The sequence below is a fragment of the Molothrus aeneus genome, chromosome 1 (assembly GCF_037042795.1).
Source record: "Molothrus aeneus isolate 106 chromosome 1, BPBGC_Maene_1.0, whole genome shotgun sequence".
NCBI classification, from domain to species: domain Eukaryota; kingdom Metazoa; phylum Chordata; class Aves; order Passeriformes; family Icteridae; genus Molothrus; species Molothrus aeneus.
In genome coordinates this window covers 114,443,821-114,461,075 of record NC_089646.1, presented here as the reverse complement: position 1 = coordinate 114,461,075, position 17,255 = coordinate 114,443,821, and the positions used below count along the sequence as shown (strand labels likewise).

At 39.4% G+C, this 17,255-nt stretch overlaps 1 protein-coding gene across 1 annotated transcript; it reads left to right on the top strand.

Annotated features, from left to right (window-relative positions):
* The first annotated feature begins 6,904 nt into the window (after positions 1-6,904).
* On the top strand, positions 6,905-15,647 carry LOC136554664 (epidermal retinol dehydrogenase 2-like). The gene is made up of 6 exons (XM_066546801.1): positions 6,905-7,231; positions 10,517-10,648; positions 12,078-12,177; positions 13,868-14,012; positions 14,931-15,053; positions 15,554-15,647. Exons 1-6 carry the CDS (start codon positions 6,905-6,907, stop codon positions 15,645-15,647), a joined length of 921 nt encoding a protein of 306 aa, XP_066402898.1.
* The last annotated feature ends 1,608 nt before the right edge of the window (positions 15,648-17,255 follow it).

Below are 17,255 nucleotides of genomic sequence, written 5' to 3'. Positions count from 1 at the left end.
CTGGTTGCACTTCTTCCTGGGGTAATCATTCTTTTGTTAGTGATTTTCAGACTATTTGATAATTCCAGTTCAGCAGCTGCATTGAGTCACACCTTGAGGAAGCTTCAGCTTTTACAAAACAGCAGGTTGTCAGCCTAAGTGCCCAGACATCCATCAGCACTGTCTTCTGTTCTGTATTCCTGGAGTTCAAAGTCCCTAAGCCAACCCAGTCCCTGATATCAGAAAGTGGTCTCAGAATAAGGGATACTTCCTGAACAGGAATATCATCTTTCCTTCCCCTTACTGCCAGTCTCCCCATAACTCCTATTACTGACCCATCACTATTAGGGCTCTGTAGCTGCACAGTGATAGTGAATATTTTTTAGTCAGGCTAAAAGAGGTCAGGTTACCCATTTTTGTAGTCCTCAATACTACCATCACTTAAGAACTCATTTTTTTCAGTATACAAGAAAATATGTACATTATTTATGACTACATTCAAGTGCCATTATACCTACATGTAAATAAACAACCCATCCTAGTAAAATAGTCTAAATACTTGTCATTCAAGTTGAAAAGAGTTAAAGAGGGTTATTTCAGCCTTTCAATTAATTGGGAGGAAGGGAATACCATTTGACAGGAAGAACTGGTCAGACTACACACAAAATTACTTTGTATGTCTGACTAACTTAAAGAAGACATCATTCTCCTCCCTGGCTATTTTTTTGGCGAATATGTTATTTCTGCAAAGCAAAGCCAGTTTTCTACCTGTGACAGAAAGCTTTATCATTTTGTCCACTTCTCATTTGCCTAAAATTGTCCCCAACATACCTGTATTTTCCCTTGTGAAGACCACAGTCAACAGCAGCTTTTCCCCAAATATTTTATATTTCCAGGGATGTGAGGCTCTGCAGCTTAAATTCTCAAGTGTCTTTACACACAATAATGACAGGTTCTGCGCTCTCTGCCCTGCTCCCAGGGAATGCAGCATCAGCTGTGTGTTTTCACAGGAATGAAGCAGCAGACAAGCACTGGTGCCCTGCAGTTGGTGCCCTTACACCAGATATGACTGCAGCCTCACAGATACCACACCTGGATACTGCCAGGTCACACACCTGCAGCTGCTGAGGCACATACCCCAAGCACCTTCTCAGTCACAGGGTGGAGTTGCCCTTTGACTGACATGGTAGTCACCAACTGGCAGAACATGAAGCAGCTTCAGGGTTAGATGTGGATCCAGATAAGCCACATCTTAGAAGATGGATGAGGCATGCACAGGCCTGAAGAGGGATCCCTGCCCATCTCCACAGCTCTAGAGCTGCAGTGTCTCTGCAGGTTCACTGTAGGATGGCTTAAATTCATTAGCTAAGGATTTTCTTTAGAGTATTGAAAGTTTTTCTCACATGCCTCTTAAGTACATACCCTCCCACAGCTGCAGTAGCCTATAGTTATCCCCTGGATCATGCCTCAGCAGTATTACAACATCTACCTCATACAGCAGCTACTAATTTTTAGTTCAGTAGAGATTAAATTAGTTTGGTTGACTGTGTGATGAAGTATATTGAACCAACTAAAAGAAAAAAGAAAAAAAACATAGAAAAGGAGGTCTTCTGTGCTCCATACTATTCCTTGGAAAGCAAGCAACATATGCTTTGATTCAGGATACAAGATCAAAGTTTTCTGAGCTGGAACTCCTTTTCTTCTCCATTTATAGGGTGTACAGCCACTTCCTGCATACCTCTGATCAACTTCATCTTGAGGTAGGATGGCAGGTTCTCTGCAGAGGGCTTTGCCTAGTGGGTGCTCCCCTGTAGTCCTGAGTTTTGGCCAAAGCTGTCAGAAGGAATACACACGGATCCACAGGATTCATTGAACTTGTGCTGAGGATTTCCTTCTGATGAATTAATAAAACTATTACTTAGATTTTAAGACATAGCTATCTGGTGAGATTTCAGGCTGGTGCCTTTGACCTCTATGGATCAGAAGCATGTTTTCACCCAGGAAACAATTGGAGCTTTTCCTGCTATTCTGAAAGTTAAAATTATTAAAACTGGAGAGTTAAGGTTGTCACATACACTGTGTAGTAAGGGATTCCCACTTGTCATCTTGTATTTAATATTGGATTACTCTAAAATGTCAATCACATGACTTAATTCACTATCACAGACAGACACTATGTGCTTCTTTCTGGGTCCTTATATACATTTTGTTTTCATGATATTAATTCACTAACTTCAACAAATGCTAGTGACCTACAGAGAGGTTCTTTTCCTCACCAGTCTTTACCAGTGCTAAACAGTTCACCTTTTGAGGAATTATGTGTATTTAGGAGGTTTTCTGTTCCTCCAAACACATGAATGCAAATTGCAACATCATTTGAAAAACTACATTAATTGTTAGCACTGATATGATATGATATCAAACAATTTTGAATGTTAAATAAAATTCTTCCATAAATTCAGCAGAGACCTAAAGAACTGTTAGACCCTGCAGGAATGAGTTTTGTCGGAAAATGTTAAAATATATCTTGCCTGTATTTATCAAGGAATTTGTCACATCTGTTTGCAGTATGTGAATGGCTTATATTAAGTTTTAAAAAGACAAACCCAAGTCATTCAGCTTCCCAGTAAGGTAATTATTTATCAAGCACTTTAATAAAGTAATCTTATTCCACTAAATCCATATTTTTCTTTTTAGTTCAGTGGAGTTTTATGCTGATAATATATGAATGATTTATTAACATATTGAAAAATACTTAATAACCATTTATTAAAAGCTGTGGGATATAATAATTAACAGTAATTTATAACATATAAAACATATATTTAAACATATATTTAAAGCATCTATTGCAACTCAGCTGTGAAAATACTTTTCAATACCATTCATCTCAGCACCTTGCAAGTAAGCATCTTCATATTTTTGGTAACAAAAAGTACTGATCAATGTATAATCCACCAGAAATATTCAAAAGGTCCAGCTGGCTTGAGGATAAGAGTAATTATCTAACCCTAATCTTTACTACCAATCAAAAGGCCAGCCAATAAAATGAATTATACTTACAATTACTATGCATGGTCATTAGCGGCCATGACAATTTCATGCGTCACACAAGCTTATACATTACTATACTGAAATAGTGTCAGCTTTATCACCTTGACGATTTCAAGTATGCCAGAGGATTTACACAATGAGAAAACCAAATCCCTCACTACATGGGTAGATTTTAGCATATGTGTTTGACTGATTCTTACACACATAAAAAAAGGAGAATGAGTTATTTTAATAGACTTGCTTGGTAGACTTGAGAGGCTTAATTTGACATGCTTCTGTGCTGGGTTTGGCCGGGGTAATTTTCTTCACAGTGGCTGATTTGGGGCTTGGTTTTGGATTTTTGTGCTGAACACGGGGTTGATAATGTAAAGATGCTTTTGTTGTTGCTGAGCAGGACTTACACAGAGCCAAGGCCTTTTCTGCTTCTCCTGCTGCCATGAATGTATTGGGGGTGCATGGGAGGCTGGGAGAAGACACAGCTGGGACAGGTGGCCCCAACTGACCAAGGAGATACTCCAGACCTTATGGCATCATGTCCAGTGTACAATGTGGGGGGAAGAAGGAGGAAGAGGGATGTTTGGAATGATGGCATTTATTTTCCCAAGTAACCATTACATGTGATGGGGCCCCGCTCTCCTGGAGATGGCCAAACACCTGCCTTCCCATGGGAAACAGTGAATGAATTCCTTCTTTTGCTTTGCTTGTGTGCACAGCTTTTGCTTTCCACATTAAATTATCTTTATCTCACTAGTTTTCTAGTTTTTTCCCTCCAAATTCTCTCCCTGATCCCACTGGTGGGGAGTGAGCAAAGGGCTGCATGGGGCTTGGTTGATGTCTGGGGTTAAACCACAACAGCCTCTTACGATGTCTCTTAACTTCTCATAACATGGAGAACATACAAAGTGTACAGAGGTGAATAAACATACTGGTGAACTGTCATTTTTAGGCATTCTTGGTTGTGTGGTTATCCCTGCTCTCAATATCATTAGTGATGTACTTTTAGATTGATCTATTTGTGCATTTGCCCTGTTTCCTACGTTTAATAGATTTTTTATGATTAAACCAAATGACAGACATGTGAAGGTTTGTTACCGGAAGGTCAGTAGTAAAAATATCACTCACAGAATTACTTCCATGGCTTCACTAGCTGCAGCAAGTTTTTTGCTTCTTTGCTTCTTTTTTTTTTCAGTGCAATCAAATGTGGACAATTTCATTCCTGTTTTCTTACTATCACTTAGGAAATGGAGCTTTTGGTAGAAATTCAAGGTTAATGCAGAGAAAGATAAGTTTGGGGTTAGAGACCAGCTACAGTGCATACATCAGTCAGGAGAATAAGTTTCTGTTTGACAAAAAATTCAATGTTTTGAAACACTGGGACAAAATTGAGACAAAAAGCCACCCAAATACTTAATTTCAAAATGCTAAACAATTCTCTAAATGAAACATCAAATCCAGCTGGCAGTGAGTGGAATGCAAGCTATCCTAAATCACTCTGTCTTCCCCAAGACTCTTGTCACTTACCACATCCGCTCTTTATCTCAAGATAGCGATGAGCTGTGACATTCCATTAACACACCAAAGCATCTAATTTAGATATATAAATTATTAATCATGATTGTCATTTTCATCACAAATAGAATGATAGCTGGCTGCTCCTTAGGTATGCTCAGCATAAGAGCAAGGAAGTCATGTGTTTGCATCCTTGCATAAGGACATGCTTTGGAAACAGGCTCCTCCTGTTAACTTACAGCTTACGAAGTTCTGGTTGCAACACCATTCGTCACCAATGTTGTTCACCTTGAAATGTCATCATAATAAACAAGCATCTTCCCTGAATTTTTTCATAACCAGGAATTCATTGCTGAATCATCTCAGTTTCCCCACCGTAATCTGCTGCTTTTGCCATGTAATTACTGATTACAGCATGGGATACTTGGAGTCAGGTTACCCACCTATTTTGCATTTCTTGGCACCTTGTTTGGAACCACAGCACACCGAGGCTTTAAAGACCTGCCACTCTCCTCAGTGTGAGTATTTCAGCTTCCCTTTTGCTGGCACCTACATAGAATATTCAACAGTTAACTGTGCATGGAAACACATCCTTTCCATACAACTGTTTACACTGACAGCATACAGTTTTACACTGTATTTCTTGGTGTAAATGACATCAAATTTTCTGAGCTATCATTTTATCTCAGCTCAACAGAAAAATACCTTATGAATTCCCATATACTGTAATCTGAATGGTGTATACAACACAGATGTGTACATCAGAGCACAGTGTGAGTTTATTCCATTTTTTTCCTTTTATGACTTGCCAATAAACAAGGCCTCTAATGTAACTCATTTGAAATGCAAAGAACACCAACTCAGTAGTGTTCTCTTCATTGCCTTTTTACATAAACAATATGTGGAAGACATCATGGTGATTGATACAAGCTGATGCCACAGGAGAAGCACATTCATACGGACCTAAGTATGTGTGTGGCTTTCTATCCAAAAATATTGATGATACAGTGGTGTGGGGCTGTACTTTTCGAGTTGGATAACTCATGTATGGGAAACTGAGGACCCACAAAAATAATTTCAAAGATGTGAAATTATAATCAGGGGATTCACTGTTTTATGGGCCACACAATCATCATCTGCCTTCTTGCTCCCAGCTTGGCAAGCTGGAAAGCAGTAACATTATATAAATTAAGAAGTGTTTAGCTTGGTACCTCATACGAAGGAGCAGCAGACGCAGGAGAGAGCACTTGCTCTCCGAGCCCTCGGCCGGGCGGGATGGAGCCAGGAGAGCCTCCTCGCTGGCCGGGCCGGCCCAACAGGAGGGCCACCGACGTGGCTCAGCAGCAGCAGTGCCGCCCAACAGGTGCCCTCGGGCAGGCACCCCGGTACCCTGAGCCGGGTGGCCTCGCCGGCATCCCGCACCCGCCCAGCCGGGAAGCGCCGCCCGCCCGGGCCCGCACCCCTCACGCCCCTGGGCCGCCCCCGCACGGAGCCAAGCCCTCGGGGCGGGCAGGGCAGGGCCAGGCCAGCCCTGCTCCGGCGGGCAGGCGGCTGCGGGACAGACGGGAGCCGGCGGTGAGTGCGGGGGTAGCGGGCGCAGGGAGGGCGCGAAGATGGGACTGCTGGGGCAGGGCCGGGAGAGGCCAAGGGACCGGGACGGGACCGGAGGGGACCGGACGGGACGGGACGGGTCCGATCCGATCCGATCCGCCGGGATGTGCGGGCGCTTCTCCTCCTGAGCCTCTCCTGTCCCGTGTCAAATACTGAAAAGGGAGTGGTGCTGCCTAAAGCAGGATGAAAACCAAGGCTCGTAAGTGCCAGGGCCAGGCTTTTCCCCGCGGCTGGCCAATTGCAAATGGGAATGCGTGGTGTGATTTCGGCCGCCCAGCACTGGAAAAGACACAGGGTGTGGGAACGTTCCAATTGCCTGGCTTCCGAAAGAGGTCACGTCTCCTGCTAAGGAAGACACCTTCCTTCCGAAGGTTGATGTCGCACCAGTGTGTTCAGTGCTCTTTGTTCAGCTGGCATCAGCTTGCTGCAAAAACAAAGTGCTATTGCCGTAACATACCTCCCTAAAATGTATGTTACTAAACGTTTTTAAAAGCAGAGTTGGAAGGTGAGGAACCTGGAATCAAACAGGTCTGTAGCATCTAGAGGAAGACAATTGCTTTACCCCTACTAGTAAGGTAGATTTCACGAAACAAGTCTTTAATGTATTTTGTGTCAGAACAGAAGAACACTGCAAAAGAACTTGCTGTTTGAAGGTCAACCTCTTCTTTTTTTCAGTCAATATCCCACTGTTGTAATGTGTTGTGTTTCTGGGTTTGCACAACAGAAGAGCGGTGCTTGTTCCTGAGAAATCATGTTCAACTTCAGATGCATCCAGAAGTTATTACAGTACCTGAAATTTTTTATTTTTTTAATTATCGAGAACACCTTCTGTTTATTTTCTCTCCGCAAAAAATATTTTGCTGGTGAAATAGTACTTATTACTGGCTCTGCAAATGGGATTGGAAGGCTGGTTGCCTTAAAATTGGCTCCTTTGGGAGTAACCTTGGTTCTTTGGGACATCGATGATGAAGGTAACAAAGAAACAAGCAGATTGGCCCAACAAAATGGAGCCAACCGGGTGTTTGTCTACCACTGTGACTGCAGCAGGAGGGAGGAGGTCTATGAACAGGCAGACAAGGTAAGATCTGCATTTTTGCTTCTTTCTAATAGAATATCCTATTGAATTTATTGGGTTTTTTTAGAAACCATGCCTAGAGGGAAGCTATCATGTAGGGTAATGTCCTTCTACTTTTGAATAGTTTCTAGGTGGAACTTAAACTATGGTTGCAACAAAGTAACTGGGTTTAGTCGGTTCTGTTGAGATTTATCCATTTCTGTTCTTCATTGTGAGATGGTGATGTTTATATTAAGAGTGTGGTAAAGCCTGCAGCAGAGGTTATCTCCATATATTAACATATATAAAGTTTATAGTTTCTTTAAGATATCAACAAATAATTTTAAAAGAAAAGAACAATCAGTGGATGTTGTGAAAGGGGGATTATTTCCTTTGCCTATTTGTTTAGGAAGGAAACTATAGTTCTTTAAGGGTGATGTGGGATGTAATGTTTTCAGACATGTCATTGGGATGTGGTTAGTCTCCAGTCAAATTGATGATTCAGCTTCAGGTCTTTTTTTGATCAATACAGGTGGAAAACAAGGTAAAGAGCTCTATTTTTGATGAAACTCTTCTGCTGTGCTGACCTGTGCTTTGTAAACTATTACCTTATTAATATTGTCAGAGTTCAGAAATTGGACATTGAATTAACATGATTAATTTTTACTTTTTCTTAAACTGCCTCAAAATGCTTCTCAGTGTAACTTCACTTACAATCCAGTTACTCACTCTGCAAACTTCATCCAGGTGTAAACTTCTGTTAAATTCTCAATGTATGTGCTTATATACATGATTCTCAAGCCACATCTTTGACATTCTGTGTCTGAAGGCATACATCAGAGAAATTAGCTAAATTATTTTATAATGTCAATGTTGATAGATTGTTTCAGAATAGACTTGAAATGTAACATTAATTTTCTATGAGTTGTGGGTGGAAAGGTGGGGACATAGTGGGGGCTCAGCTCTTTGTTTTGTGGTTGTTGTTTTTAATTTTAACCAAATCAGATAAAGTCTTTCTGAGCAAGGTAATGAAAGTTTGAAACACCTTTTTTCCTCAAGAAATGTTCCTGAGGAAAAGTACTTTTAAAAGGTAAGTTGGATTCAGGATCTGTAAGTGTCTGGAACTGCAATTCTCATGATTTCAAATCAGCAAGGGTTTCTTTTACCCATACTTGTAAGTAGCATGTGGGCCACAGCTCACTCACATTGTAGACAAATAAATGAACATTTTGAAATTATTTGTTTGCTCTTACTTTAGCAGAGTCTCAAAAGGTTTGTTTTGTGTCCCCCAGTAATTTTCAATCTCCAAACACATTAACCAAATCAGCCACAGGACTCCAACCTGTGGAATTTGCTGTGCCCAAATCAGCAAACACTATTCTGAAGTGCACAGATTGACCTGCCAACAGAAACTTAAAGAGCAGTTCAACATTTAAAAATTGCTGTTAAGGTGTCAAATTATTGTTAACAACACCAACATATTCACAGATATTTACAGGTATTGTTCAGTCCTGGTGGAGATAAAAAATTTCTTAGATGAAGAGCTTTTCAAATATGAACGTACTCTACTCTTGGAAATACCTGCAAATTTTTGATTGGTAATATGAAAAGACTTGAGCTTCGACACAGAAGAGAAAGCAATAGCAAGGAAGTTAAATTAATTGGTTTTATTTGGTATACTTACTGCTGCAAAGCATAAGTATTTTCCCATAATGTAACTTTTGCTTCTACGAAACAGAAGAGACCATTGAAGTCTTTAAAGAAGAGGTTTTAGAATAAATTGATCAAGTGAGCAACAACTAATTTTCAGGAACAAGAGATGCCCACCTGGGAATTCTGAAGGAAATCAGACATGGATCTGGTGGACTAGAAATGCAGAATGTGTATTTTGCTACAACAGATGAGCAAGGAACAAAGCATAGTTAAATAAATAAAGCACAGTAAATTTGCCAGTCTTAAAAGGCACTTGAGAGCCTTTTGAAGTTCTCTTGAGAGCCAAACACACTGTGAACCTGTCTTACACAAAACTAGTAGAAATTATGCTAACAGAAGAATAAACAGACACCTAAAAATGTACATAATATAGAATAATCATCTTGACTTTTTCTAAATGGAAGCCAAGCTTCACACATATTTTGTAGTAGTGAGTAAACAGGACAACCGATGCCATGGTAAATAAAATGCTGCCATTGGTGAAGATATGTTGTCATGTTAAGAAAAAGAGGATCATCATATGGACTGACACAGCAGTTAAAAGAGTGGGGAGAAGGTGCAGATGTGTTCCTCAAAGGAAGAATTGAGTAATCCTGCCATAGTGAACAGTGTCTAGATCTGCATTCATTTAGGCAGGTGAAAGGTGCAAGCATCTGAGCCCTACTTGTCAATGAGAAGGCCTAAACCTGACACAGCTGGAGAAATGTCAAACAAATCTTCACTGAATGCTAAGGTTCCCTGAGAGAGAAAAAGGAAAGTCAAATGTTGGTGCACCAGATCCAATCACCTGTTTCCAAATTGCCAGAAAACAGCATATGTAGGATTTTAATGTTTTTGTAGTCATAATTTTTGACACCACACATAATCATCTACCTTTAGCAGAGAAATCTGTGAGACTTATTCTTCATACTATAAGTAAATCTTGGCCATCTGCTTTGATGCAAATCCAAATCATGGCACAAAATCTTTTGAAAACAAACCCAAATTGAGCTAATGATGATTTTATCTGTCTATTTCATGGTAGATGCTATTGTGCTCAGAGGATGGTATCTCCCAGTTATCTGAGCTGAATTCTTTTCAGTTCAGTAGAAATTACATGGAAAAATGGGAGCAGGCTTAGCAGAGGAATGCAGGTTCTCACAATACCAAGAACAGGGGACTGGAAGTGTTCTGATTGTAGTTAAAGTGTGTTTACAGTGCATACTAAAGCTGCATAACATTTTACCTTTGGTTTCTGTGGAAGCCAAAAGTATTCCAGAGTTCAGGAAGCAATTAGACAAATTTGGGGAGGAGGGCAGGGTGGAGAACCACTGGGATATATTAAAGACAATGATATAGATATCTTATACCTCTCTAAAGATCCTAAATTGGACCAGGTGAAAAGTTGAGCGTGCAGGAGGACTTAGAGCCCAGGTCCTTTTTTCATTGCTTTCCACCATGAATTTGATCTGATGCAATACAACAGTTCTTGCACACTTATGTTTTCATACATATCAATTATTGCAAATATTACTAAACATTTTCATAAATGAAGCACAAGACTCAAGGATACCTTCTAAAGCTTTCTGTTTATCTTTTTTTTTTTCCTTAATTCAGGTTAGAAAAGAAGTTGGGGATGTTACTATTCTAATCAATAATGCTGGCATACTGATTGGGAAAAAGTTCTGTGATCTCACAGATGAAGACTTTGAAAAGACCTTCAGAATCAACTTCTTTTCTCAAGTCTGGGTAAAGTTTTTGTGGGTTTTTTACTCCTGAGTGACCAAAAAGTACAGACAAGTATTTTGGTGTGAAAACCACAATGGTGGCATCTATCTTAAAAACTCATCTGGGATAGGAATGTGAAGGACCTTGATTGGAGGAATATATGTTTTCATGATCATCCTGTAATTTGAGACAGTCTCCCCAGTATGTCTCAGCAATGTTAACACAAACCTGCCAGGGCACTCAGGTAAATCAAAGTTTGTGGAGCTGCATCATGAAACACACCCTACCTGTAACAGCTGTGGTTGAAAGGAGAGTGCTGACATGATGGCATTTGACTTCCCTGCTCCTGATGTTTCCAAAGCATCTGAAGGCTTTGCCTAAGAGACTTGCAGCATTGAGGGAGACACAACCATGGTTTACTGGCAGACTTAGGAGCGGTACACTTAGAGTTGGTCTCGATGATTTTAAAGGCCTCTTCCAGCCTAAATGATCCAATGATTTTATGCTACACATGTTGCCCTTCAGGCTGTGTTTTCATTCCTAGTCACCATCTGCTTGAAATACACAGAAAACTAATCCAGCTAGTAAAAATTTATTTTGGTATTTTTACCTCTGGAGGAACTTGCAGTTATTTGGGGTCTCAGTAGATTTAGGAGAGTTTTTTTGTGAGAGAGTGTTACTATTGCCCCTCTTGCATTTTTTGTTTATGTGCCTGAGTGAACAGCCTGCACCAGGGAGCAATACAGCATTGCAACTCCTTTGTTAAAAGGCATTCCTCAATGGATAATCATTGCAGATAGAGGTTCTCTAAGTATTCCCCAGTCACACTGCATCATTCTTCCAAACACTTGAGGAGAATGGACTGGGAGAGGTGTTCCCCCTGAAAGGTCTGAAGAAACCCAGGGCAGGAGGACAGCAATGTACTTAGCCCTCACATCTGAAGTCTAATAGGATTCTTCAGCTATTGAAAAAAAAAATGTTACTGCTCTTGTCTCTTTTTCTTATCTCCCCCTTTGTAAAACACTAGCATTCTTCCCAGTTCGTATCACCCACAGTGATGTCCTGGACCGCTGGAATTGTCCGGCAGTTCGGCTTGTAACAAAAAGGACCCACAACAGCTGAACTCTCCTTAATGTGTTGACTTCTAGCTCCCTCTTGTGTACCAAACCTTTAGCAATAGACAAACTGTGAGGAGCCAGGAGAGCAGAGACTTTACTGCTTTTAATAAGATGCTTTTAATGCTGTTAGATCTTCAGACAGAGGCAGTCATTCAAGGAAATGTTGTCTTTCATTTAAAAATTGTTACAGAAATAAAATATCATTTGGGTTTCTTGTATATTGAAGTCCCAGAAAGCAAGTCAGGTTGTACCACCTAATTTTGGAAAGAAACATTTTTGTTATGCCTATTTATAAAGGGGATTTTAAAATAAATGTATTTATATTCTTTTAGACTTGCAAGGCCTTTCTTCCAGCCATGGTGGCCTGTAACCGTGGGCACCTGATTAGCATGGCCAGTGGAGCTGGATTCCTGGGACTCTACAGGCAGTCAGGTAATTATTGTCAACTGCCATTACAAAATAGATCTACATACTAATCACTTTTCCTGTGTGCCTTATAAATGCTTGGCTTAAGCAGCCTGTACTGACAATAGCCTGTGGGTTCCAGAGGTGATGGTGTACTGGAGTGTGATGGTGTCACATGCCTGAGCAACGCAGGGGGCTCGCTGCAGGTTTTACTGTCTGGTTACAGACTATCTTTTTTCCACAAAAAAAAAAAAAAAAAAAAAAAGACAATTCTGCTTGTACACATGCAGTGGGAGGGAGCCCTGCATACAGGTTGTGTAGTGCTTTCTCATGACAATTTTTCTGCAGGTGAATGTTCAGAGACCTGAGACACACAAGGGTTGTAACCTGGAACTACACATTCAGTTGGTTTATCAAGTGCAGAAGGCATTCTGGCAGAATTTTCAATAAAATTATTTTGAATGAAGTATGGTTTAAGCCATTTAAAGCTCAGTATTCTCAGCTGTTTCCCTCAGGACAGCAGTCTGCTAGTCTAGCCTATTTCATCAGTCTGGGTCTGCTTCCCAGTCTCCCCTCAAGCCTCTCTTACATGTTGATTGTATCTCTGAGGTCACCCTGTGAAAACCTGAACTTCAGTGTAATAAGGATCTCTTGTTTCTTCTACTGATTGATGGTGTTACTGTAGCATTTACTTGCCATCTATTACCTAGGGGTTACCTTGATATATTATCAGTATTTGGTATTGATAATACAAATCACATTCAGCTTTCATCATATAACTATAAGGCTCATGAGAATAGTCCTTCCCATCCGTGCATTACAACCTTTTACAGCTTATATACAGGTATATATTTTTAGGCTGTGTGGTCCCATCATTCACTGTGAGTGAACTCCTGAAGAATAGCAAACTATTTCTGATGCCAGTCTTTGGAGTCAGTCTTTTAGCAAAATTGGATTTCATTGTATCTAGCAACTATTTTCACACATATTTGAAAAGGTTTTAGGAAATTACATGTAAGGTATTAAATTCATTTCTAACAATTGGAAAACTGTAGAATAATTTGTGTGGGAAGAAATCTGTGAAGGTCACTTGCTCCATATCCCCAGATAAAAACAGGCTCAGCTTAGGTTAGGTTGCACAGGGCTATGTGAGGGCAGGTTTTGATTATCTCCAAGGATGGGGTTCCATACATTCATCAAACAATAAAAATCAGATGAGTCTTCCTGGGCAAACAAAATAGTGCTGTAGTTGCAGGGCAAATCAAAAGTAATAGGCTGAAGCAGCATTTAAGTAAGGTATTTTTATTTTACTACTAGAAATAGTTCTGTCTGAAATGTAGCCTATGATATTAAAAGTTGAAGACATTCTGAACTGAAAGAATGCCTGGTTGGTATATGAGTATCTGGAAATTTACAGAAAATGCTGAATAAGCTCATTTGCCTATATCTTTCTATAGTGCACTGAAAAAAAAAGAAAAAAACCTCCTTTGAAAAGGATTCATTTTATCCTTAGGCAACTGTGCATCATTCAAGGGAAGAGCCATTAATATCCAGAGCTGGATCACCAATATGCTTTAAATACTAATTATAAGACTGCCAATAATAGAAGTAAATAATATTGTGGCTTAAATGGTATTATAAAGAATACAATTCTATATACAGCTTTTATTGTTGTGCTTTTAAAATTTATGATATTTCTCTTTTCTTCCCTTTCTAGATTATGGAGCAAGTAAGGCTGCAATCATTACAATGATGGAAGCCATAAATTCAGAACTGTATCATGGAGGAAAACGTGGCATTAAAACCACAATCATTTGCCCTTATTTTATTAGTACCAGGTTAAGCAAAGGCTTCAAAAGCGCGTAAGTAAAGCTTCGATTTGTACTATTTCATCTATAAAAAATAATTGCCACTCACTGGGTATATCATATTCAGTTTTTGGTTGGTTGATTTGATTTTCAATTCAGTATTTTTGCCCTATTGGCACAGACATAAAGAAATGCAAGTCTTGCATACAATGAATAACAAGAACTGTGCAATAACCTCACAGTCAAGGAACAGTTGGGGATACACAGCAGTATTTAAGGGTTAAGGGACCCTTACTTGTCAGGAGAGCGCTGATGTTCTCTGCCCCAAGTAATTTTGGCAGTATAATTACATTTATGGCTGTCAAGATACCCATGACCTGTACTTATTAACTGTCTGCACTGGCAGAGACTGTACTTTGAGTGAGAACAGCTGTGGTGATGGTATCTGCTGGGTGGCTCTGTGGCTGCACTGATAGGAGAGGCTGCAAGCACTGAAGGAGCCATTGCAGGAGTGCAGGACCAGTGATCTTGGATTTTCAGTGCTCTGCTCCTGCTTGCACCATTCTTCACCGTGCAGCAGCATATGTATGCAGAGCAGAGCCCTTCTCCTGGCTGGTGACAAGCCTGGTCCTGGTCTATTCAGCTGTCACCTCAGCACTTACATCTGCTGGAGAGCAATGATGCACAGAGCAGCACATAGTATGGCTAAGCTTGGAAGTTTCCAAAGCTGCAATCAGTGTGGGCATCAACTTCATTGTGGTCAGCTTACAAAAAAGTCCTTAAATTCACAACATCATCAAAGTGTCTTCAATTTATTTTGATGATAGCAGGAACAAAAGGATTTGGAGATTCCTTTTCAAGACTATGTGAGGGGAAGGGGAAATTGCATACATTATTCAATTATGTATGCGTGTGTATTTACCACGAAAGTAAAGTTCTAAAATTTCACAACCCTTTTTTCTTGTTTTACAGAAGACCCTGTTTGCTTCCTGTTTATGATCCAGAGTATGCAGCCAGTAGGATCGTGGATGCAATTAAAAAGGAGAAATTTTATCTGATCATGCCTCCAGCTGTATACTTACTTGGTCTCAAAATGTAAGCACGTGACTTGTCTTCTAGCATTACCCTCTTTCCTTTGCCATTTGCCTGTAAAACCAGCAGGAGCATTTAGTCAAACAGTCCTTTAGTTAATGTTCCCGCAATCAATCAATATGTACCCAATTTTAAAGAAACAGTGGGTTTGATTTTTCAATAATCTAGGTGAATAACATTCCTCTGGCCTCTTCTGTCTCCAAGATATGTTTTAAGCTGCAGTTGGGTGCAGAAACTTCAAAATTTTTCCTGAGATGATACACTGGGAGCAATGCCTGGTCTAGCACTGTCTGCTTCCAGTCCCTGCCACCACTGCAGGGTGGGATTTCACAAAATGTCTTGGTCTGTCATTCATTTTCCCAATTCATAACATTGAAGTGCCAAATGTGCTACTAGCAGACATTAGAAATATTGAGCACATATAATGTATTTGTCATTTCTTTATTTACAGAGTACCTTTATCTAAAAAAAAAAATAGGCTAATTCAATGTTTGTCTCCTCAGTTTCCTTCCTAGAAAAGCAGTGCTGTTCCTTGAGTCTTATGTCAAGTTCCCTGAGAGCATGGAAGAAGCCTTTGCTCAGAAGAAAAAGGATTGAAACAAAAAGTATTCTGAAGATCTCAAGTGCTATCTAATTTAACATTTTTAGTAAAAAAATAATTTTAAGTCTTATTTATTTCTTGGCAAAAAAATTCACTTCTTTTATGATATTTTACATTGGCCAGCATGCCATTTAATTCTTTCCAACTGTCTTTTAAGCCTAATGTTTGGCAATTTTCTGAGAAATTTTTCAAAAATCACTAAAATCTAAAATAAATTAGGTATTGTGTTGAATGACCAAGCAACAACTTTGCACAGACTGTACCGTTTTCAGACTGAAGTTTCAATGAGGTATCCTGTTAGTGTGGAACACAATTCTGTTGTAAATCATGGGAAAATGAAGACAGGAGGAATACCTGGAAAGTTATACGTGAAATCTCTCCTTGTATTTGGAGAGAAGTCACACCCATGTTCTTCAACTGTCTTCGAATGAAATTACAACATAAGGGTCCTAAAGAAAAAAAATTCCCCAATAGCAGAAGTTTGGGGATTAGTTACACAAAATATGTGCTAGTACTTGATTGGTAAACATCAATCCTCATGTAATCCTCATGTAAATTTTCAGAAAATGCTAACATAAAATGTTCATAATTATCTTGATTCAAAAACAAATAAACTGCATAGTCAAATAGTGAATCTACAAAGCCTGGTTCATAAAACCTTAAGGAATTACAGAAAACATTTAACAGTCATCTATTGACCATGTTTGCCATCATAATTCAATTGTACTTAACTAAACTCATACTTACAAGCTCCCAGATACAAATAGTTATTAGAGTACACACTATTGAAATCCCTGTGTTTCCAAAGCATGTATGCATTCAATAAATTCTTTCATGTACCAGTAGCTATTACAGGGAACCTTTTCTCTGAGAGAAGGGAAAAGCTATCTAAAGTTTGGCTCTTTGGAAAGCAAAGTTTATTGATTTATATTGTTTAAAACTCTCTAGGTGATGAGCAATTAAATATTATTTTCCTCTTATTAATGAGACAGCAAAGCCTAAATTACTTCCTGCAAATACCAATCATTTTCTCAATTGCAGGCAAATATGTTGAATATTGGGATTCCCTTGTTCTGCATGAATGTTACTATTTGGCTCTAGATCTATTATCATTTTAAAGTATGATTACAGGAGTCAATGCAAATTGACATGACATTATGATTGGGAATATATTGAGAGCCCGAACATCTTAATGCATAATTTGATTGCTGGTGCTGCAGAGCTTAAAAGCTTAAGAGCAGGGGTTATGAGATGAGAAAAATGTATTTAAAAATTATTTGTGAAACAAAACTCCCACTTGAAGTAGTCTCACATGCTAGTGACATTAATATATGGTGGACTATCCATCATTTAAATGTTAAAGGTTTCAGGATTAAATATTTGCAGGCGAGGAGCTCAATGTGAGGGCTCACTTTTAAGGATGCCTTTCTTGTTTTCAGTTTTCTTAACTGAAGTGTGTCTACCTTACCACCTACATCTGCAGTTGTAAATTAACCAACCATATAGGCAGGACATGAGTAGGTTAAGAATAGTGCAAAGGAAATAATACCCTATTCTCTAAGCTGTATTTCAGCTTTTCTGCACAGCCACTCTGCAGAACCTTA

Excerpts from the sequence above, each read along its gene's own strand:
- LOC136554664 (XM_066546801.1), top strand. The coding sequence starts at position 6,905 with ATGTTCAACTTCAGATGCATCCAGAAGTTATTACAGTACCTGAAATTT. Across the intron at positions 7,232-10,516 it reads TCTATGAACAGGCAGACAAG|GTTAGAAAAGAAGTTGGGGA; the intron begins GTAAGATCTGCA and ends TCCTTAATTCAG. Across the intron at positions 14,013-14,930 it reads AGCAAAGGCTTCAAAAGCGC|AAGACCCTGTTTGCTTCCTG; the intron begins GTAAGTAAAGCT and ends CTTGTTTTACAG.